The sequence below is a fragment of the Rhinatrema bivittatum genome, chromosome 2 (genome assembly GCF_901001135.1).
Source record: "Rhinatrema bivittatum chromosome 2, aRhiBiv1.1, whole genome shotgun sequence".
NCBI lineage: Eukaryota > Metazoa > Chordata > Amphibia > Gymnophiona > Rhinatrematidae > Rhinatrema > Rhinatrema bivittatum.
Window position 1 is genome coordinate 451,751,208 of NC_042616.1, and position 24,825 is coordinate 451,776,032.

The 24,825-nt window shown below is 43.3% G+C and overlaps 1 protein-coding gene across 9 annotated transcripts in view; it reads left to right on the top strand.

Annotated features, from left to right (window-relative positions):
- UBN2 (ubinuclein 2) overlaps positions 1 to 24,825 on the top strand; it is a 586,373-nt gene that overhangs the window by 143,005 nt on the left and 418,543 nt on the right. For all 9 annotated transcript variants that reach the window (XR_003854673.1, XR_003854671.1, XR_003854674.1 and 6 more), the window contains exon 6: positions 673 to 1,153. Coding sequence is in view for 5 of the 9 variants with exons in the window: in XM_029590354.1 (XP_029446214.1) it covers positions 673 to 1,153 (481 nt within the window). In the remaining 4 variants the exon portion in view is untranslated. The remainder of the gene's footprint in view (positions 1 to 672; positions 1,154 to 24,825) is intronic.

Here is a 24,825-nt window from a genome sequence, read left to right on the forward strand (position 1 = left end):
AGATTGACCTTCAGGTTTTTTCCAGAATGCTCTAGAAATGTATTCTGTAGTGATGCCATTGGTTGAAATTGTTCGATACAGATATGCAGCCAAAAAACATTCTTTTGTGGTTCATTTTCTCTGGTTTGTTATTTTAAGTTCATTTTTTAAATTTGTTTAATTTTTTTTTTCTATTAGTGTATGCTATTTTGATTTTGTGAGCACTATATCAAGTTGCACTAATTTTAGTGTGCACTATAAAAAAAAAAATTGTGCACTAAAAAATGAAAACAAAAACAAATGCGCATCCCTATCATCCAGTTGTGTAGTTGTCATATTTTTTTCAGTAAACAACTATTACAGGTAAGCAACTTTGTTCTCTAAGTTGGTTAAATTTGCTAAATGTTATCCACATATCTAAATCGTCTATCACTTTGTGTTCTTCCGTTTCTGACTAGCAGTTATAAAAGTAGCACTTAGTACCTGGCAAACAGCAAACTGAGCCAAATAGCATTTAGAAGAAAACCTATCTATCAGCCAAAAAAGATAGATTGGGAGTGTCTATATAGCAGCTGGCCTGTATGTGAGAGAAAGCAAGGAAAATATTTGAAAGAGAATGGTGCTAAAGAGCTTTGGTTAATAAAGACATCATATTTGTGTTCATAGACTAAATACTGTAGTTTTTCCTTGCAGAGTAATGGCTTTTAATGTGCACAAATCGGAGAAGAAGAAGAAAAAACTATACAAGGATTCACTATCTCTTGCAGCCATGCTCAGGAAATTTCAGAAAGAAAAGGAAGCCTTGAAGAAAAAAGAAAACAGGCAAAACCCTCCAGTCGTAACTGTTATCACAACTACACAGAAACCTCCCTCAGCTCCTGGAAATGACATGGCTGACTTAAATCTTGGTTCTGATCCAGTTCTTTCCATCTTTGGGAGCACCAGTGAGCGAGAGTTATTTCAGGAGGCAGAAAGCACTTTGGAGATGCTAGCTGATATTGACTTTGACCAGTTTCTGGATGCTTCTAATGGCAGTCCTCTCTCAGAGCCAGGAGAGAATGGCAGTGCTATGCAGCCGAATAGTATATCTCAGGTCCTGATTCCTAAGCAGGTCCCTGCACTCCCAGAGGGTTTATCACCATCCCTTGAAAAGCGTGTTGGGGATCTCCGAACAGTAAGTGTTACTGAAGATGATGCTGATAAAACTTTCCAAGACAGTGTCTGGGTTGCTTGTTTTCTAAGGAGAGTTAAACCAGAACAGTAATTTCTTCATATGGCTCAGTGGTATCATTACATTATATATAAGCAAGATGAAGATGTTCCAGGTTGAATTCATGACTTGTGTCCGATCTTGGACAGTGGTCCACAGTTCTGTGGTTGGAGTTTCATTAAGCAAATCTCTTAAAGTGAGTTCATTTTGTAACCTGTGAATCCATGGGATGGAGGTCATCTTTGTGACTTAAGTTTCACAAATGAACACATTTCTCTGAGAATTAAGCAGTTCTGTTGAAAAGAGAATTAAACTATCAAATGTTCATGTTATTTCTGTGAAAATTTCAGGTTATACTTTGATGGTAAAGCACAACTCATTCATTAGAGGTAAATAGTTTTCTGAAAGTGGTAGTGTGTCTCTGGCAAACTTGTTCGCCATAGGAGATTCAAAGGTTACAAAAATGTAGAAAAATTAAGATTTATCTTCAAGTTTTATTATTAGTACCGAAATTCCCTATAGTAGGATAACATGCAGTATTGAAAAAAAAATTGGATTGATTCCTTTCTGACTGTGGTATTAGATTTTTCTCTTCAAATACCAAAATGGTTTTCCTCATTGTTCTAACCCCCCCAAACATGAAGAGGTTAAGGTATACTTTAAACCTTTTTTTTTTTTTGCCTTTCATTTTGGGAAACTTTGAAATGGAAATTTGTAACAGCCGTAGGGTTTCCTGTGTGTTCATTAGACAATTCTCTTGGGATTTGCTATAACTAGGGCTTTTGGCTTCTTGTGATGCTGTGGGAAGAGCTGCAAAGTCCAGTCCTTATTGTGAAATTCCCTGTTCTCTGCAGAATTGCTGGAGGAGACTGGGAGTCAGGCTGAAGCGCTGGCAGCAGCCTGTGCATTTTGCCTACTCCTCACCCCACACTGATCTGTTTAGCAGCAGGATGATGACAGCTGCAGTGCAGCACCCTGGTCAACATCCTCCTCGGCTGCTGGGGGAGGGGGATGGGACAACAGAATGGCTGGAGTGTTATAGTATGAATTATACAGCATTGGTGACTTCTGCTGTAGAAATTGACTCTGCGGCCATAGCTCAAGATGCTGCACTTTTGCTATCCTAATGCCAAGCCTAGATTGGAGAGGAAAGGGTATCATTCTGGAGTAGGACATCAAAGCGGGATAAAGACAGGAGATTGGCTGGAGATTAAAGAATGAGTAAGAGTGAGAGGATTGGAGGGAAGGAGTGATCAAATAAGGTATGGGAGAGTGGATGAGTAAGAAGTGATCTGCATTAGGAGGAGGTGTGTAATTGGATCTTTTCTTTCTCCCCCCCCTACCCCCACAATCACCCAATCTTTTCCTCCTTCTGCTGATAGTCCCACCCCCCCTTTCTCCCATCTTTCTGTTCCTCTCCTTTCATATTCCTTCTCCTCTTCCCTCCTTCAGGTCCTTTCCTATACCCCTATTTTCTATCCCCTTCCGAACACCAATCATTCAGATCCTTATTCCCCCCAAAAAGAACAAACAAAATTGACACATACCTAATATCAAAATTTATAACTTACTTTATAAAATATTAATAGGCAAATCTATACAAATCTGCAACATAATTGCCACAGTTTTAAGAATAAAGGTAAAAAAACAATTATATAAGGATTTAGCTTTTTATAGGACTAACTAATCACCTCATTTTTTTGTTGCTTGACATTTATTTCCACACATTCAAGTGTACCAATACAACAACTACACTATATCTGAAGAATTTCGGAAACTTTGCCACAAATTTTAATTCCTGCTTTTGAATCTGCCCATGACTGGGGTAGATTCAAAAGGAATTCCAGGGAATTAGTATGATGCTGCTATGTTGAATCAGTGCATCCTCAAACAAATGGGTAACTAAAAAGTCCTATACTTCAGCAATGAAGAAGTTCAGAAAAGCTAATAAATATAAATTTCTGCTAGCTGTATTTATATTGTAACTTTAAAAAGTATCTCCATGTTGGACAAGTTAAAATGGATAGATTTTATTTTTCAGAGACCAGTTCTAGAAACGCTGCCCCACAGCTGATGCTTTGCTTTTCAGTTTTATCTTAAACTTTAGAGAAGGTATCCTGCTTGGAGTTCAGATTTATCTACAGAACTGAACTTTCTTAAGCAAAATAAAAATTCTTAAATTGTGGAAATTGCAGATTCAAAATTATATTTTGCAGACTTATCTCATCAGTAGTTCAGAATGAGTTACATTTCAGTACTGTAGCTATTTCCCTGTCCCCAAAAGGCTTACAATCTAAGGGGCCGATGCAATATTAAATGCAGGAAGCGGGCGCTGACTTTTCAGCACCCGCTTTCTTAATATGTGCATGGTGCCTGCAAGGGGGCGCCATGCAATAAACAAATTAGGGGATCGTGCTAGCAAGGAGGCGCTAGGGTTGCTTGTTCGATCTTAGCGCCTCCTTGCTAATGCGACCTCGCGGTTACCGGCGGTGTGCTGGTTTATGAACACAGACGCCCAGTTTATCGGCGTCGGGTTTTCATAATACAGCCGGCCGGTTATGAAAACCGATGCCAAGCGTATCAGCGTTTGTCTTCAAAGCAGCTGGCAGAGGGTTTTTTCTTTTTTTTTTTTTAACTTTTAAAAAAAGTACAGAAAAGCAGTTTTCTGCTTTTCTGTACTTTTTTCAATGCGCTCAGCTATTAACGCCTGCTCCAGGCAGGCGTTAATAGCTGAGCGATAAATGTGCACCTGAGATGCACATTTTATTTTTTTGCATTTGGAGTGAATGAGTAATAGCCTCATTGACATGCATTTGCATGTGATGAGCGCAATCTCATTCACTCCGCATTGGACGCACGGTAAATAGGTGCTAATCCCCCTATTGCATTATGGGGTGGATTAGCGCCTATTTAACCTGCGTCGGACTGCGGGTTATACAGTGCACTCAGCTGAGCGGACTGTATTACATCGGCCCCTAAGGGCTGGATTTACTAAACATTTTTCCATAGACAGAATGGGAGAAAATTCTTAGTAGATCAGGTCCTAAGTTTGTACCTGAGGCAATGTAGGATGGAGCATCAGCAAAGTTTGAATCCTGACTTCCCTGGTTTTCATCCTACTACTGTAACTGGGTTTCTCCTCCACTCCAGTAAATTTGGCAGAGATTTGAAATGAACCTTATATAGATTGAAATATCAGTTTGATAAAATTGTGATTTCATTCTGAAAACATCTTGTTCAAAACCCCATGTGTTTTCCTATGGTTTTGTTTCCATGTGAACCATGCTTTGGTTTCCATGTAATGCATTGACATTATATTGCCAAACCTTAGCAGCAGTCCAAATGTGCAGATCAGTGTTTTCATCTCATTGAAGCTCTGCTAATAAGTAAGTATGTATAGAACTTAGTATATTTGCCTCATGGGCTAGTGCTCAGTATTTTTATTCTTTTAATATACATTGAAACATCTGCCTTACTTCACATCCTGCTCTGCTCAGCAGCCAGTCAGGTAACTTAGAGCAGCCTCAGCCTCTATTATTTCTATGATTGGCTTCTCTTACTCTGCTAGCCACGAGAGCCATTTACCACAGAGCACCAAGCTCTTGAAGCTACATGCCATAAATAAGGAATGTACAATGCTGATTCTTGAGAACCATAAACAGGCCTGTTTTTCTGGATAAACTAAATTTGAAAACTTACTTTGTTCTTAGATCAAATGCATACAGTTATGTCTGAATAGTCGTCATGGGTTTTTGAAAACTAATAATCATAACTCCATTGTCTGTGTTCCCTGGCTTGTCTCCCTTTCATGAAACCAAGACCAGAGATTGCAAATACCTCCTGTGCTCAAAAAAATGCAGATCAGAGCTGTGAAGCCCAGATGACTGCCTTTTCTGGCCCTGGCAATAGGTATTGTATTAAAATTGCTATCTCAGGCCTCCCTTCCCTGGGCAGTAAATATTGCTTGTAGTGTCTCCAGCTTTGGCCAGACCAAAACCCAGAATTTCAGGTTGAGGACCATGTTCTATGCATGGCAGCACATAAGATGGCCAAGTAATAATCTTGACAGTCTTTGAAAAGAATTAAATGCTAAAAGTAAGAAATGAGCAAAAGGAATAGGGTTCAATGAACACTAATAACCATAGAGAAGCACTATGTACTTCTAGTATTGTTTTAGAAATGAGTTGTGGTGTAAGTAGCTGCTGAGGGGTATTGCTTCATTTAACAGATGCATTTCAAAAAATGTATTAACTGAACACACACATGAAAAAGCCAAATATTGATTATGGGGCAATACGCAAATATTTTTAGGCAGGTAAAACATGGTTTGAAAATTGTCCTTTGCCACCTCCTCTCCCCAGGTAAGACTCGTGCTGTTTCACAGTGCACATAGTTATACCCATATAAAAAAGTGGATGAAGTTACATTGGGGGAGGGAAAATGCATTCAGTGGTTACTTTTTCAAATCATAGCATATACTTTCTGGTTTGGGTTTGAACCTGCTTCTACACAGGTTCAAACTGAAAGTATACAAAAGTACCTGCATTTTCAAATGGAAACTCCATTGAGAGTTTCCCTTGTGAAAATTTGCTTTCAGGCTGGCCCATAGGGGTTGCAAAATTGCCGCACTCAGTTCCATGTTAATACAGAAGAGGTAATAGGAGACAGAGCAGAAGAAAGGAAATAGTGATCCCCATCATAGTAGAAATTTCAAGTTGGGTAGGCATTATGCAGATTTATAGATAAGGTATCTGTTGTGGCATCCTGGGTAAATAGCTCTAATAAGGCTCTGGAAGAACTCAAAAGAGTTGATTAGAAGAGAGAGGTAAGGTTGTCAGCTTCGTAAATGTCACTCTGCATTTAAGTTTCAAAAAATTTAACTTGTCCCTCCTGTCACAGCCTTTGGGTGAAACACGGGGTCCGTGTTGGGGGACCCTAAAGAGAACCACTATGCTTGAGAATTGAGCAATAGAGTTGCTGTTTTGAATTAAAGAAACCTTGTTTTTCTACATAAAATCATTGTTTGGACCTTTCAATTCTTCCTGCATCTCCTTTGGTGTTTGATATTTAATATTTGGAGTGCATACTTTTGGCTCCAAGCCTTTGTGATTTTGGATTTATAATTATTTGTTTGTTTATTTATTATTACCGGCTTCAAAATGCCTGTTTACTTCAGTATTTGTAAGGCAAGATATCACAAAAAAAAATAAGATTTGTAAGGCAAGATATCACAAAAAAAAATAAGCTTTTACTTGGCAGATAAGATTATCTGCCAAGTAAAAGCTTCCTTGGGCTGGCATGGTGCGTAGTGGCAGTGCTGCACTCTTCCATGCAAAAGGGCCTTGGTTTGATCCTTGAGCCAGATCTTCTGCTCCAAACATCAGCCCATGGGTGGAGATGATGTGTAACTACAGCTCACAGGAATGAGAGGAGGCAGTAATGGTGTGAAGGGTGATGCTTGGTGCTTATTCAGGGTTCTGGAAGTAGCCTCAATGTGTGGGCCCTCCACTAAAGAATGGTTGCTAAAATGACTAGGTACTTGGGGAGAGGGGATATAAACAGGGGGAAAAATCCACAGGTAGTTGTGAGTGAGGGTTTATGGTACCAGATCCTAGCACTGGTTCTGACTTAGCTTTGAAGCCCAAAGCAGCAGGAAGAAACTGCTGGATCAAAAAGATAACCAGTATCAAATGTAAATTACTATCTAATCATTTTAGTCACATATACTATACAGGAGGAGACTAGTGACATGCTCTTAAGTGTTGTATTTTGACTGTTCAGGTTCACTATCTTTTTTTTTTTTTTTTTTTTGTAGTCTCACAAACATATCCTGTTTCTTGTTCAATATAGTTCTGTTAGAATTCAAATCTTAGTAGTAAAGGTGTAATTTTGGAGTAGGCAGGCAAAATGAGCTGCTCATTGGTTCTGATTTCTTCATGAAGAACTGAGTTAGGATTTTGTTTTAACAGTTTGAGAAAATAAAGAATGTCTTTTCCTTGGCCTAAGAAACCTAATATAGGCAATATCATGGCTGAACAAACCATCATGTTTGTCTAAGATGAGTTTATTGTTCAAAAGTCTATGTAGCCCAAGGAAATGTCAACAGTTCTGCCATTGTAAGAGGCACTATCCATAATGTGTGTTAAGTATGATAGACACCTTGACCAACTTTATTCACTTCCATCCGTATGACTGAATTGACTTCCATAGTGCTTAATGGCTTAACTCTATATTTGAAGCTTGGCCTGTTTTCCTAGCTTCGCTTTTTCTATATTACACACTCAGAAGAAAAAGAAAACTATAATAACTAGAGACATGCTTTTCTTTGAAACAAAATTTTGTTTTGAAAATGAAACGAAAGCAGATGAAAATTTGTGGTTTTTCATTTTTGTTTTCAAAAAACTGCCGCTGCCACCTCCCATTTCCCCCTTGTTCCCCTGTTGCTTATCCCATCCATTAGTCTAAGGAGCAGGAACAATCTACCTGTCCTGTTAGGTGTCCATTTCAAAATGATGCCAGCAGATCTAAGGCTAGTGCCATTTTATTGTGTGGAGGTATATCTGTACCTCTGGACAATAGGCCCTGAGTCTAGTGCCATTTTGAAACTGAGATCTGTGAGGCAGGAGCAACTAGGGATCATTCTTTTCCCTTATGCCCATGGATGGGGTATGTGATTGGGGGATATCCAGAGAAATCTGGAGGTGGGAGTGCTGTTGGGAACTTTGGTAGTGGGGAAGAAGTCACAGTAGACTTATATTTTCCCTCTTTATTTTAAACAAAATGAAAGAAAAGAACAGAAAAACAAAATGAAAAATTGTTCTCCTAGGACAGGCAGGAGGATGGTAGTCCTCACACATGGGTGATGTCATCAGATGGAGCCTGGCACGGAAAACTTATGTCAAAGTTCCTAGAAACATTGACTGGTACACTGAACATGCCCAGCTTGCCACTGTCCACGTAGGGTCCCTCTTCAGTCTTCTTTTCCATGCAGCTTTTGCGTTGTGATTGTGGAGCTGCTCTGTTCAGAGTTTTTTCCCTGTCATTTTTGCAATTTGTCTGCATCTGGTCCCTCTTATCCCTCGTCTATGCCTCTAAAGGGCGGTGTGGTAAGTCTCTCATTCTTAGCGGTCAATTCCCGGCAGTGTCACTCTTTGGCCACCGGTCATTGACCGCTCGCTGGCTGTTTATGGCGTCAAAGTTTGCAGATGCCCCCAGTACCCGTAGACCATGTCCATTACGGAGCCGCACGAGGATTGTATTCTCTGCCTGGGGGTGTCGCACGATGTCTGGGGGTATAGTTTTTGTGATCAAATGACCCCCAAGGGTCATTGGGCCTGTTTGGATAAGATGGAGAAGCCTTTTGGGTCCAAAAAGTCTGGTCCTTCGACTCTGTCATCAGGTGCATCGATGCCCAAGGGCCATGGGGAGCTGATGGATACAGATCCATCATAGTCTACTCCTCTTCCGGGGCCCCCTCTCTCTCTCTGTCTCTCTCTCGGGGCTGGAGATAGGCCATCATCAGTGTCATCGCACTCTAGGACATCGGGATCATCTCTATCCTTGTCGCCGGGGAAAGACTGGGCCAAGCACAGAGGGAAATTTCAGAAACAGCCATCTGTCACCTTTGACGCACAGAGCTCGGGTCGGCACCGGCGACCGCTGTGATGCCCCTGAAGCAACCCGTAGAGAGGAGGCATCGACCTCTATCGAATCCAGGAGTCCCAGAAGGTCCCCACAGATATCAGTGCCAGGCAACTAGCTCCCTTGGGGTTCTGAGGGATTTCTGGTGACATCTCTTCCTCTTCTCCATCCATCCTGTCTTCAGCAGATTTTCAAGAGGAGCTGGACTGCAGGGTGCAACTGGCGGTGCTCCGAGCCCTTCAGAGCATCAAGCTTGCCGGCTCCACAAGTGCCTCCTCCAGTGTCGGAACCCGCCCCTGCGATGTTGGCACTGCTGCTGGAGCGCCTCGCCGTCCGGCTGGCCATCCTACCAATGTAGCAGCTACTGGTGCCTGGGGGCCCCTCGATACCCCAGTGGCTACTGGGACCTCCTTCCTCTGGAGTGATCTCCATTGTGGGTTTGTCAGAGGAGGATGATGATGATGTTGCAGCCTGGGGCATCATCAGGGGCATTGGTACCATGCCCGGTGTTCCCTGGTCCCTCGAAGACGTCAGTGCCCTTGGTGCTGTTGCTGCCTTTAGTACCAAAACAGAGAGGCTTGGGCAGGAGCCCTTCACAAGGGTCCCCAGGGGACTTTAGTGAGGAGGATGCCCCGTAATATCCCAGGGGGGTTGATACCTCAGTCTTTTTCTGATGACTCAGGGGATCTTCTCTCGGACACGTCCTTTCCAGATGAGAGGCGCCAGTCCCCACTGGAGGATCTAACCTGTGTGGGCTATGGTGGAGGCCATTCCTATCCAGTTCCTGACGGAGGAGGATGCCAGTCATAAGATGCTGGAAGTTCTCTGTAGCAACGCAGGGAAAGAAGAGGCACGTCAGACAGGATTCTTATGGGGCCATCATCCTCTGATCATCATCTGATCTCCGTCTGAGGATGTTGTTTTTATTATATCAAGTTACAGAATTCCACAGCATCTACTATACAGTATATGATTGGTTAATACGTCCTACGTGCTGGTACATGTTGCCTGCATGCATGCCTACGTTGCTATGGCTACAATCTCTCATGCTGTGCCGGTTTCTATGTCAAACGATTATACTGTATCTAGGGCAAGGGGTTATTTGTACTAAGAGTAAAATCTGTAAAAACAAGAGCTTAAGAAATGCAGACTCTGTGTCTGTTCAGAACAAGATAAGCAAAATGCTGAGAATGTTTATGCAAACTCAGCAAGAAGTGTTAATGTAGGCCTTTCAGTGAGGAGTGCTAATGCAGGCCCTTCAGCCTCTGTGGTTTGCCAACAGAAGAGAAAAGGCTTGCATATCAACATCCCACCTTTTCTTTTTTTTTTTTTTTTTTAATTTAAAGGAAATCCTTACGTAGTGAATTAGGTAAAAGTATGTTAGTCAAATTGGGTAAGCAATGAATACAGCAACAGCAACATATTAAAATAACAATACAAAGTAATACAATGAGAATTGTCTTTCTGAGACCTGACAAGTCAGATGTTATGAAGTTGTGCATGTGTTCAGTAATGGTTACATTAAGGAAGGAGTGTATTCTGGACATGTTGTGATGCAGGATGAATGTGTGATTGCAATATGGATATTTCCCTATCTTGAGCCCTGTGATACTGTCATTAGTAATAATCCCAACAAAAAACAGCATTCTCTTGTATCCTACTATCCAAATGCATTACTGTGTAATTGACTGGTGAATTTATAAAGACGTTCTGTAAGTCCACGGGTAAGTAGTCCATCCTGATAGGTTAAAAAGAACTGCATGCATCAATAGTCCTTTTCTGGAATGGGTTGGCATATGCATGCAAACCCAGCAATCTGTTTGGTTCAATAGTTGTGATAAAGTCTGTGCGTCGGTAATGTACATATTGAATTGTCATAGTTCTTGTTCAGATATTGCCATGGCAGGAGGGAGAATGCAGAATAAGAAGATGCACATCACAATTGTCAATGAATTGGCATTCAAGCAAGAAAATGCAGCAAGCAAAACGTTCTCTGGAGAAGGCAAAAAGTTCTCTGGAGTTTTTTCAAGTCCCTGCTGTTCCAGGAGCTGTGTGGATTGGGGGTTGAGAAGACTCAGGGAGAAGTTTGAAATCGAATTCTGCAGTTCTTGGTGCTACGCCATCTCTCCACGGCTTAAGGAACCTTGAGGGAGAAAGCACAGTCCTCTTCCCCATGATAACAAGGGGGACAGGGTCATGCTAAACATAGTTAGATAACATTCTATACAAAACTAATGGTTGTGGATTGCTAATCCTGTTCCCTAAATAATTGTCCACAGCTGTGGCCTGATTGGAGTATGATATGTTTAAATGATTTAAGGTAAACAGTACTAGGGGCAATTCCTGCTTTTAGTTTGTGTTTGTCAAAGGCTGTCTTACTCCACGATAGCCTGTCAGTGAGTGGAGTGGTAAGGGATGCCAAATATGTGTTTGATGTTCCAATGTTGACAAAAATCAGTGAAGGAATGGCTGCTATAAGCAGGACCATTATCAGTTTTTAAAACAGAAGGCAATCCCATGACCGAAAAGGTTCTTATACAGTGATTAATAACATGCTTGGTGGCCTCCCCTTTTTTGGGGGGTGGCCCATAGAAAATACGAGAAAGTGTCAATGGTTACATGTAAAAATTTCCAAGGGGCAAAAGGAGAATAGTGAGTAACATCCATTTGCCAGATTTCATTAGCATGTAAGTGGCTCCTAATGTAAGCAATGTAAAGTTGGTGTGTGCAACCTTTGGAGGGCTGATTGTGGTGTCAGAAGGATAACAGGTTCTCATCTAAGCAAGAGAAACACATCTAGAGCAAAACTAATGCAAAGAGAAAATTAGGCAAAAAGTATCAACAGTGCAGTTCCTAATGATGGCTGCAGGATGTCCTCTGTGGCAAAGGCATGGAAAAGGCTTGAAGGGATGATTTCTGAAAATCAATGGTGTATTCCAGGGGTCGGGAACCCATGGCTCGCGAGCCAGATATGGCTCTTTTGAGGGCTGCATCTGGCTCGCAGACACGTGTCGCCATACTTCGCGGTTCCCCGCTGACCCAGCTGCTCCCCGGTCCTCCGTCGCCCGGGCTTAAAATGCTGTCAGCCCGGGCGGAACGCGGCAGGACAGCTGGAGTCAGCGGCACCGGCGTGCTCTCTTCTCCTCCCCCCCCCCCCCCCGCGGCCCGGAAGAGGAAGTGGAGAGCATCGGGTGCCTGCGCGGGAAGAAGAGACCACACTAGCGTGGTCTCTTCTTCCGCGCAGGCACCCGATGCTCACCACTTCCTCTTCCGGGCCGCGGGGGGGAGGAGAAGAGAGCACGCCGACTGGAGTCATCCGGGTGCCTGCGCGGGAGTCATCGGGTGTCAGCCGGGTGCCAGCGCTGGAGTCATCGGGTGCCTGCGCGGGTCTTCCCGCGCAGGCACCCGATGCTCTCCACTTCCTCTTCCGGGCCGCGGGAAGAGGAGAGCACGCCGGTGCTCTCTTCTTCCCGCGGCCCGGAAGAGGAAGTGGAGAGCATCGGGTGCCTGCGCGGGAAGAAGACTGCAGCGCGGCTCGGAGGAAAATGAAAATCTTCAACCGCGGCCGATGGGACTCCGCCTTCGCCTCCGCGAGGGCTGAAAATGAAGGAGGTTAGCGTTGGGAGGTGGCTGCTGCTGCCGCGAGTTCCGGGGGGGGGGGGGAGAGAGAGTGAATGAGCGAGCAAGCATGTGTGTTTGAGATCCTGTGTGTGTGAGTGAGAGATTGCATGTATGTGAATGATTGAGAGCCTGTATATGTGAAAGAGAGTATGTCTGTGATTGAGATCCTGCCTGTGAGAGAGAGAGCATGAATGTAAGTTTACCATTGGGAACCTGTATGTGTAAGTTTGTAATTGAAAACCTGTTTGTTTGAAAGAGTATGTGTGTATGATTGAGATCCTTTGTGTGTGAGAGAGATCATGTGTATGTATGATTAAGAGCCTGTGTGTATAAGTAAGAGAGAGATCATGTGTGTCTGTGTCTGATTGACAGCTGGTTTAGGTGATGGAGCATGTGAGTATGTGATTGAGAGCCTGTGTTTAAATGAGAGAGATAGACCATGTGTGTCTGTGTGTGATTGAGAGCTGATTTAGGTGAGGGAGCATGTGAGTATGTGATTGAGAGCCTGTGTGTAATTGAGAGAAAGAGAGGACATGTTTGTAAGCATGTGAATGAGAGTCTGTGTGTGAGAGAAAAAGACAGCATGTATTTATGTGATTGAAAGCCTGTGTGTGTGTAAGCGTGAAAAGATAGACAGCATGTGTGTAAATGTGTAATTAAGAGCCTATATAAGTGAGAGAGAAAAAACATTTGTATATGTGAGTGACTGAGAGCATGTGTGTATAGGTGTGTCATTGAGAGCCAGTGTGAGAGAGAGCGCTGGTATGTGACAGAGAGGAGAAAGTTCCAAGCAAACCACCCCACCTCCTGCTAATTCAGAACAATCTCAGGACACCTGGATATCAAACGTTCCCAGGTATGCAGAGCAAAAAAATTTTTGTATCCTTATTATTTTTCATTACTGGATCTTTGTGTCTGCTATTTTGAAATATTTTGTTGGTATCTGGAAATGTTTTATATGAGTTTTTTAATTATTGGATATTCCACTCATCAGCTGTTTCGAAATATGTTCTTTTTGTTAGTACAGTTTTACTGCTGATGATTTTATATTTCTTGATTTGTTTTATAAGGATGTGTGATGTTTCTTTTTTCCTTTGTTACACTGCATACAGAGACTCTGGCTTGTTGCAGTTTCCAATTCAGTTTTTGTCTGCATCCTTCTTGTTATGCGTTTTGGTCTCTTTATTCTATGTTAGGTGAGGGACAGCACGTGATTCAGGTGAGGTTTTCTGCTGGCGTGTAGTTTCTGTGTAGGACTCTATAGCAGCCTGACTTGGTCCGTTTTCCTAATAGGAGATGTATTGGTGTCTTAAGGCCTGGTGTAATATTTTCAGAGACTTATTGTACTTTAAAAGTGTGATCTTACATAAAATGCACACATTTACTTGTATTTAGTTTTAAACATATTGTATGGCTCTCATGGAATTACATTTTAAAATATGTGGCGTTTATGGCTCTCTCAGCCAAAAAGGTTCCTGACCCCTGGTGTATTCAGTCAAATCCAAATTAATTAATGAGAAGATTTCATCATGGCTATAACTCTACTATTCTAATCTTATATAATGTTTTCCCACTTTATTAAAAACAATGAAGAAACAACTTAAGTGTATAGACAATTACATAAAAAACATATATTTCACTCACAGCATGTTCAGGTGTCAGGACATACACATAGCACAAAAGACAGAAGGCAAACAATGAACACATATTCATCCATCCTTAGTGTATGCAGATGGACTCAGCATCCCGCCCGGCTGCCGGTATACATAAGGATTCACCGACTCACGGTAAGCCATGTTTTTCTTATAATAGGGCATCCACCCTGCCGGGTGTCGACGCCTTCTGGTTGAGAACACTGGCTGTCTCCAGCTACTATCAATCGGTCAGGGTAATCCTGTTCATTTAATCGATCGGTCAGCTACAGCTTTTGCAAGGAAGATTACTGAATTGCTGCACTTCCTGTGGGGGGGTATATGTACCTGTGCTGACATCAGATCCGTCTCCAACTGCTAGCACGAGCACACTATACCCACTTGTTTTGAGTCCATCTGCATACACTAAGGAAAAGGAGATTATCAGGTAAGTAATCTCAACATTATATCCTCAGTTGCATTGTAAACCGATGTGATATTTCAGATCGAATGTTGGTAAATAAAAACAAACAAATTAATAATTCCCAATAATTAAAATGAGTCAATCAAGAAAAATGAACTTAAAAAGCCACCTTTACTTACACTTTCTAGCAGTTCCTTTCCCTGGCAGGCCACAGCAGTAGCTGCTGAAGCTGTCCTCATCCTTAGGGACCACAAACAGTCTCTGTCACACACACGTCACCTCCCTGATCAGACATTCTCACACTCTCACTCTCTCACACGCGCGTCACCTCCCTGATCAGACATTCGCGCGCCCACACACACACACACACACACACACACACGCGCCACCTCCCTGATCAGACATTCGCGCACACACACTGGCCCCCACCGGCTTGGTCGGCGGCAGCTGGTAGCACTCTGATCTTTGTCCTCTGACTGTAGGTAGTACGCGACAACCTGCTGGTGCTTGATGACACCAGTTGAGAATCACTGATCTAATCTATGTGAAGATGTTCGAGCAAGAAAGGCCTGCTGTCATGTCTTGTACTGGAGGAAATCTCTTTGGAGAAAACATCAAGGAGGGCAGTGGAAGTCCTCAAAGATCACTTTTTGATAGTTTATATTCTCTTCAGTACCATCTCTGAGCCAACTTCCACCACTAGCAGTATTGGACTCAGGAACCTAAGACATTTTTTCCATCCAAGAAAGTATTACCAGAGTCTGATTCTCCCCAGGCTCAAGAGCTTCAGCCTTGCCATCACAGAGGTAGAGGCTCCAAGCCCCACTTGCTTACACAGTGAAAACCAGAAATGGGGCTGGAGTCCATAGCCAGTACTTTAGTTTTTGTTCGATAGTCAACCTGTTGGAGGGATGCTAAGGTTTTACATAAACTTTTAACCAATAACTTATGATAGCTGGGTCCTATGGAAAACATCAGAAGGCAGCAGATTACACTGTTGAAAATCCCTCCAAATTACTCATAGAGGAGAGCATTGACTTTCAGAATGTACCAGAAATTGGTACACTTGTAAATTTCCTCCCTTGTGTAAGCAAGATGGCCAACCTCTCCCACTGCAGCCTAGTAGAGCCAGGGCAGGGTTTTCTGTTATGTACTTCCTGATCCTAAAGAGAATGGGAGGATTATGTTCCATCCTATTTCTGAGGGCCTTGAATAAATAACTTATGAGAAGTTCTAAATACTTACTCTGGACACTTTATTACCACCTTTGAAATGGAGGAGACTGGCTGTGCTGTCTGGATCTAAAGGAAGTATATACCCTCAGACATTTTGGCACAGGAAGTATGTCAGATTTGTTGTCGGGGGCATATCACCTCCAATACTCTGTATTGGCTTTTGGTCTAGTATTAGCTCTGAGTATTTATGAAATGTCTGGCTGTCGTCATGGCATTTTTATGCAGACTGGAGTTGTGCCCCTACCTGAGCAAGTGCCTGGTTATGGGCAGTTCTTAGGCAGAGGCAAACTAACCCATGCACAACACTTTCTGGGTGCTGGAGTTACTAGGATTCATCATCAATTACTCCAAATTCAAAATCAGCCTTACACATCTCAATAGGAAGTTACCAAAGATGCTTCTAGACTGAACTCAAGCCATGGATTTTCCCCCTACCAGCAGAATTTCGAACTTGGTGTATACAGTAAAGGAAGTGGGGCAAAGTCAACAGATGTCCGACAGTCAAGGTCTGTCTGGACCTTGTTGAGGATACTGTGCCTTATAGCCTCAGTAGTCCATGTAATTCCCCCAGCATATGTATATGATTCCATATGAGACACCTGCTAGGTACTGAAGTCTAAGTGGAACCAAGCTACTTAGTTACAAGAACATATCATTATCCCAGGACAAGCAGGATGCTAGTCCTCACAAATGGGTGACGTCAGTGACGGAGCCCTAACGAGGGAAAAACGTCTGTCAAAGTTTCAGGAAAGCTTTGACTGGCAGCCTGGGGCTACTGAGCATGCCCGGCATGCCTTGATATTCTCTGCCACAGGGGTCTCACTCCAGTCTTCGTTTTTCCGTGCTGCCATAAGCATCGCGGTTATTGGAGCCCTGTGAGATTCCCTCTCATCTTTGAACTAAAAAATTCACTTAGAAATCTCAATTTACTCCCACATCGGGTCTCACTACTTTTCATTTGCCACCAGACAGTGACAGAAATAATATTCCATTTTTTCAAATTGGAAACTTTTTTCAGATACTCTCATCAACGGCCGTCGATTCCAGCATGGCCTCCGGGTTCAAGAAATGCCCTTCTTGTAACCGGACCATGTCGGTTACAGATCCGCATCTAGAATGCGTACTCTGGGAGAGAAGCATGACATCGCTTCATGCCCTCAATGCCAAGAAATGACCCCAAAGGGTCGAAAACTTAGATGTGAAAAAATGGCTAGTATTTTTCAGCTAGTCCTCTCACCATCGACATCGACAAAATCCACCCCAGTGGGTGGAACTAAAAAGCTTCTCCTAAAGAAGAAACATATCGAAGGTTCCAGGGATGCCACTTCACCGACCCCATCCATGTCATCAACAAGGTCAGTGATTGAACCTAGAATAAAGCATAAACATCGACGACATCGACCTTCAGAATCTTCATCTGTTCCGTCATCGACAGAACCGACGGCAAAGCATCAAAAAATTGCTGATACGGTACAGTCATCGATATCGGCATCGGTACCTGTCTCCGCTACATCGGACTTAACTGATCTCATCCAAAAAATAGTTATGGATGCCATCCAGAAACAACTTCCAGCACCAGTGCTGATGCCGGCAGTTTCGCCGATGCCGGCATCATAGCCGATGCCGGCAGTTTCGCCGATGCCGGCATCATAGCCGATGCCGGCAGTTTCGCCGATGCCGGCATCATAGCCGATGCCGGCAGGAACGCCGATGCCGGCATCGTCGATATCTCCGGTTACCTCAATGGAGACTCTCGAGCATGTCATCAACGGCATCAAAGGATACATAGATACAGATGCCACTGCAGCCCTTGATGACTTCAGCGATGCCGCATCCATCGTTCTCGATGCCTATCGTCATACCATCGATGCCAACCTTTTCTTTGTCATCGAGGCCGATTTTCTCGACTCCCATTTTTCATCAGGCATCGACCGTTCCATCGACGTCACAGTCGATGTCACTTTATACAACGGCACCTACTATATCGCTGTGTAAGAAATCAAGGTTTAAGTCATCGATTAAACAAAAATTGTCTGACTCAACAACCCAAACTTCCATCTTCACAGGAGAAGCAATTTTATTTATTTATTTATTTAAAATTTTTATATACCAACATTCATCCAGGATATCATATCGGTTCACATTGTAACATAAACAGGCGCCAGGCATGGCGCCTTACATTGAACGATTAAAACATGTAAACAAGGTATTAAAAGAGGGTTGGAGATAACATGGGAAAGTTTGCATTAAATTATAAGATTGCATGACATCTTAGCTAAGAGATTGCATGACATCTTAGCTAAGAGGTATCAGGATTTGATATCCTCTTTACCATGTGGTCCAGAAGAACAAGTGGAGGATTCTTCACAGGACGACCCCATCCCAGGACCCTCTAGAGTCGTTCCTCCTCCCAAGGTCGTACCTCCACAACAGATACCTCAATATGACACCTGGTCTGACACAGATTCAGATCCCTCCTCGGAGGACTTCATGTCGGACCCATCTCCACTCCCTGCTACAAAACAATCACCGCCGGAGGATCTGTCTTTTCCACTTTTTGTCCAAGAAATGGCAGATTCTATCCCTTTTCAGATACATACTGAACAAGATGGTACGGCAGCAGACCTTAGAGGTCCTTCAATTCGTGGACCCGCCGAAACACACTATGGCCATTCCAGTTCATGACATTCTTCTCCAACTGCAACAACGGCTCTGGGAACACCCATGTACCATTCCTACAGTTAATAAGAGGATAGAATCAACATATCTGGTACAGCCGACTGCTGGTTATCAGAAAACTCAACTACCCCCACCACTCTGTAGTGGTAGAGTTGGCACAGAAGAGATCCAGAAGGACAAGAGTTCATTCTTCGGCCCCTCCTAGAAAAGACAACAGATTTCTGGACCAGCTAGGCCGCAAAATCTTCCAGGGAGCAATGCTGAATTCAAAGATCTCAGCGTACCACTTGTACATGACACAGTACCAGAGGAACCTCTGGAAACAGATGGAAGACTTTATCCCTTCACTGCCCACTCAGTTTCAGGAAGCTTCATCTGCTATAATTAGCAAAGGATTAGATGCAGGGAAACACGAGGTGAGAGCGGCCTATGACAGCTATGAGACAGCTTCCCGAGAGGCTGCATCTGGCATAGCTGCAAGACGCTGGGCCTGGCTTAAGGCTTCTGACCTACGCCCAGAAGTCCAAGACAAACTAGTAGATTTACCCTGCCTTGGTGACAATCTATTTGGGTCTAAGGTGCAGGATGCAGTTTCCCAGCTACGTGATCATACGGAAACGTTACGTCAACTCTCCGCATTGCCCCATGAATCTGCTACGCATACCATGAGACGACCTCCACGCAGAGAGTCCAGACGTCCTTTCTATAGGCAGTGAAAATACTATCCCCCTGCCTCTAGACCACGACAGCCCAGGTCTCAGCAGAGACCTCAACAAAGGCAGCAAAGAGCGGCAAGAGCACCACCACCTTCACAAACTGGCCCTACTATCGGTTTTTGAAAGTGTACCCAGAGAACAAGGCCTTCATATCAATCCTCACTCAAACATCTATTTATTTATTTATTTTTAGTTTATATATACCGATGTTCCTGTATAATATACATATCACACCGGTTTACAAGGAAATACAACTGACGCCTCGAAGGGCAGTTTACATCGAAACATGATAAAAGATAACATAAAGGGGCAGGGGAACTTGGAGGAGGTTACAGTGATTAAAACATATCTAGTTACATAGCGATAGCGAAATGAACAGTAACTATTTACAGGAGGTAATGGTCGGTCTGAGTCTATGCAGATATTGTGTTATTCTGGTTCTTAGCTCTCCGGGAAAGCTTGTGCGAAAAACCAAGTCTTTAGCTTCTTTTTGAATGTTATGTGGCAGGGTTCGAGGCACAGGTCTGGAGGGAGCGAGTTCCAGAGAGTGGAGCCGGCTGTGGATAGTGCGCGTTTCCTCAGGGAGGTTTTCGCCGGCTGGGTGAGTAGCATATTTCTGTACGCACTTCTAGTTGGTCTCTTAGAGGTGTGTGGCTGAAGTTGATAAGTTAAATTGAGAGGAGATAGGTTATGTAGGGCCTTATGTATCATAATGGTTTTAAAATGAATTCTGTATTTGATTGGTAGCCAATGTAGGTGCTGGAGTATTGGGGTGATATGATCCCTTTTTTTGGTGTTTGTAAGAATTCTGGCCATAGCGTTCATGACCATCTGAAGTGGTTTGGTGGTGCTACCGGGAAGTCCAAGAAGGAGTGAGTTGCAGTAGTCCAATTTCGGTAGTATGATGGCTTGTAGAACCAGGCGGAAGTCTCTGTAGAGTAGTAGTGGTTTTAATTTTTTGAATACTTGCAGTTTAAAGAAGCACTCTTTTGTAGTGTTGTTTATGAACTTGTTGAGGCTGAGTTTGTTATCTAGGAGTACTCCTAGGTCTCTTACTTGTGGCGAAGAGATGTCTTTGGAGTTGATAGGAGATTGGCTAGAAGTAGAATTGATAGGTGGGACGTAATTTTCGGGAGCGATAAAGAGGATTTCAGTTTTGTTTGTGTTTAGAACCAGGTTGAGGCTGTCAAGTAGTTCATTTATTGATGATAAGCAGTTATTCCAGTATGACATGGTTTTGTGTAGAGATTCTGTTATGGGGATGAGTATTTGTATGTCATCCGCGTATAGGAAGTGAGTTAGTTTGAGATTGGTAAGAAGGTGACAGAGAGGCAGCAGGTAGATATTAAAAAGAGTGGGTGAGAGGGATGATCCTTGTGGTACGCCCATCTTGGATGCAATGGGGTGAGACTCTTTGTTATTTATTTTGACCTTATAAAACCTGTTTTCAAGAAACGATTTGAACCATCTTATAACTTGCTTAATTCATATACACTATGTAAATTTGTACATAATTCTTATCCTGAAAGCACCCTCTCCTGCTTTTGCCCTTCTCTCCAGTTAGAATTTGTTTAACCTATCTTTTTCTCTAACAGCCTAGTTCCACGTTCCCTGTTATAATGTAACTTTTGTTTGCTCTGTTAACTGGTTCCCCCTAGTTTATTGTAAACTGGTACGATAAGACCTGGTCTTGAGCATCGGTATATTAAAAAAAAGAATTTAAATAAATAAACGCTGTTCCTGTTATGCCAATGTCAACTAGACGCTGTAAAAGGCACGAGTGGTTCACGGTGTCGAACGCTGAGGAGAGATCCAGAAGTACGAGGAGGCAAGGTTGTCCTTTTTCCAGATTAAGGAGAATGGTGTCTGATAGTGAGGCTAATAGCGATTCGGTGTTCGGGGTCTTACGGAAACCGAATTGGTTTGTGGTAAGGATGTTGTTTTCGTCTAGGAATTCTGAAAGCTGTCTATTTACAATTTTCTCCATAACTTTGGCGATCATTGGAAGATTTTCTATAGGTCTGAAATTGGCTGGGTCTGTTGTGGAAAGGTTGGGTTTTTTGAGGAGAGGCTTGAGCATTGCCAGCTTGAGTTGGTTGGGGACATGGCCTTGAGCAAGTGAGCAGTTGATGTCTGCGACGGGTTTCGCAATGATATTAGGGATGGAGCTCAGCAGATTGGAAGGAATGTGATCTAATGGATGAGACTATGGTTTTATCTTCTTAAGGATGTTCTCTATTTCTAGAGTGGATGTTGGCTCAAAGGTATCGAGAGCTGTTGGGGTTGTGTTAAGTTGTTGTGTGGTTGTGTGCGCTGATTGAGCGCTGGAGATGATTGAGAAATTCGGAAGCGGCGATGTCCCCTTGAGGGGGGCGACAAGTGTGGAGATTTTCTTGTCAAAGAAGACTGCTAGTTGGTTAGCTTTGTTAGAGGCTTGTTCATCTGGTATGATGGGCATGGTTGGTTTCGTGAGGGCTGAAACATAAGAGAATAGAGCTCTTGAGTCGAAAATGAAGTGGTGTATCTTTTTGGAGAAAAATTCTTTCTTGGTAGGAGAATTTGGACAATCTGCCTCCCGGTAGGAGGCAGATTGTCCAAATTCTACGTCAATTGGACAACAATAACATCGGACCAGTGGGTCCTCTCCATCCTACGTTGAGGATACCAACTCAACTTCGTTTCAACCCCTACAGAATTTCCACCAAGCAATTCTCACCTCGACAAAAATCACATTCATCAACTTCAAATAGAATTATCCACCCTTCTGACATCCAGAGCCATCGAGCAGGTGCCCTGGATTCAGCGGGGCAGAGGCTTCTATTCCCGGTATTTCCTCATTCCAAAGAAAACAGGAGGTCTTCGGCCTATCCTAGACCTCAGAAATCTCAACAAATTTCTAAAGAAGGAAAAGTTCAGAATGGTTTCCTTAGGAACCATGCTTCCACTTCTTCAAAATGGGGATTGGCTGTGTTCTCTGGATCTCCAAGATGCTTACGCTCACATTCCAATTTTTCCTCCTCATCGCAAGTACCTATGCTTCATAGTAGGCCATCAGCATTTCCAGTACAGAGTTCTGCCATTCGGCCTGGCCTCTGCCCCCAGAGTGTTCACCAAATGCATGGCAGTAATATCAGCACACTTGCACAAACAAGGTGTCCATGTTTTTCCGTATCTAGACGACTGGCTCATAAGAAGTCAGTCTCAAGAAGAAACTCTTAACTTCTTTGAAGCACACAATTACTCTCCTTCACAACATGGGATTTCTCATCAATTATCAAAAGTCCCATCTTCCTCCGTCCCAGCTCCTTCAATTCATAGGAGCAGACTTAAATACCATCCTTGCAAAAGCCTTTCTTCCCTAGGATCGCGCAGAAACACTTTCTTGCCTGGCGAACTTGATTTCTTCAAGAACCACAGCCAAAGCTCGTCAGATTCTAACCTTATTAGGCCACATGGCCCTCCACAGTTCATGTCACTCCTCTAGCAAGACTAGCCATGCGAATCACTCAATGGACTTTAAAATCTCAATGGATCCAAGCCATTCAACCACTTCATTCTCTAATTCAAATCACACCCAAGCTACGCTCATCTCTGCTTTGGTGGATGAACAAGGACAATTTGCGCAATGGCCAAACCTTCCAGCAAACAGTTCCACAAATAACTTTAACTACAGATGAATCCACCTTGGGTTGGGGAGCTCACATAGACAATCTCCGCACCCAGGGTACTTGGACATAACTCGAAGCAACCTTTCAAATCAATTTCCTCGAGCTTCGAGCTGTACGCTATGCGCTACATGTCTTCAAAGACTGCCTTTCCAACAAGACTGTTTTGATCCAAACGGACAACACAATAGCCATGTGATACATCAACAAACAGGGAGGTACGGGCTCGTATCTCCTCTGCCAAGAAGCTGCACAGATTTGGGGTTGGGCCCTAACACACCCAATGTTTCTCCAGGCAACTTATTTGCCGGGTATACACAACACAGTAGCAGATCGACTCAGTCGTCAATTCCAACCACACGAGTGGTCTCTGGATCCCTCAGTAGCGACCAGGATCTTTCAGCGTTGGGGCCAACCGACAGTAGACCTCTTTGCATCACATCTGAATCACAAGGTGGACATTTTCTGTTCGCTACACAAACAGAACAATCAACCAGCCAAGAACGCCTTTGCTCGCCCTTGGAACTCAGGCCTACTATACGCGTATCCTCCGATACCGCTTATAACCAAAACTCTAGTGAAGCTACAACAGGACAAAGGGTCCATGATACTCATAGCCCCGTACTGGCCCCGACAAGTCTGGTTTCCCACACTTCTAAACCTCTCGATCAGTGAGCCAATTCGCCTGGGAGTAGCTCCCACTCTCATAACTCAGTATCAGGGTCGGTTGAGACATCCCAACCTTCAATCCCTATCCTTGACAGCATGGATGTTGAAAGCTTAATTTTAAAACCACTAAACCTTTCAACAAAAGTATCTCAAGTGCTTATAGCTTCACATAAACCTTCAACTCGGAAAAATTACTCTTCAAAATGGAAAAGGTTTACTTTGTGGTGCAGGCAAAGCAATATTGACCCCTTTTCCTGCTCCACCTCCTCTCTACTAGACTACTTATGTCACCTGTCAGACTCTGGTCTACAGACTTCATCTGTAAGAGTCCATTTAAGTGCGATCTCGGCTTACCATAATAAGATGGCAGATGCACCTATATCCACACAACCTCTCATCAGTAGGTTTATGAGAGGTTTAACTCAGCTCAAACCACCAATTCGACCACCAGTCACACAATGGGACCTGAATCTGGTCTTAACAGGACTCATGCTTTCCCCTTTCGAACCCATAGACTCCTGTGACATTAAATTTCTCACATGGAAGACTGTCTTCCTCATAGCCATTACCTCAGCTGGGAGGGTTAGTGAGCTACAAGCACTTGTCACATATGAACCTTATACAAAGTTCCTACATGACAGAGTGGTTCTCCGTACACATCCAAAATTCCTTCCCAAGGTAGTTACGGAATTCCACTTAAACCAATCCATAGTTTTACCCACATTCTTCCCAAAGCCTCATTCTCACCAAGGAGAACGGGCTTTACATACCTTGGACTGTAAACGTGCACTATCTTTCTATTTAAACCGCACTGCAGTCCACAGGAAATCCAATCCGCTTTTTGTTTCCTATGATACAAACAAACCGGGTAAAGCAGTGGGTAAACATACTCTATCCAATTGGCTAGCAGATTGCATACAGTTTTCCTATGAAAAAGCAGGCCTTCCGCTCCAAGGGCGAGTAAAGGCACATTCAGTAAGAGCAATGTCAACTTCAGTAGCACACTATCGTTCAATGCCAATCATTGACATATGTAAAGCAGCAACATGGAGTTCACTTCACACCTTTGCAGCTCATTACTGTTTGGACAAACAAGGACGACAAGATTCAGCCTATGGACAATCTGTCTTAAAGAACTTGTTTCCAGTATAATTCCAACTCCTTCCACGTCCAACCTGCTGTGTTCTTCGGCTGATTCATTTTCACCAACAATACTTCAGTGTTGCTTCACTACAAAATGACTCCGCCTCTAGCTTGCTAATCACCCATTTGTGAGGACTAGCATCCTGTTTGTCCTGGGATAAAGCAAAATTGCTTACCTTGTAATAGGTATTATCCCAGGACAGCAGGATGTA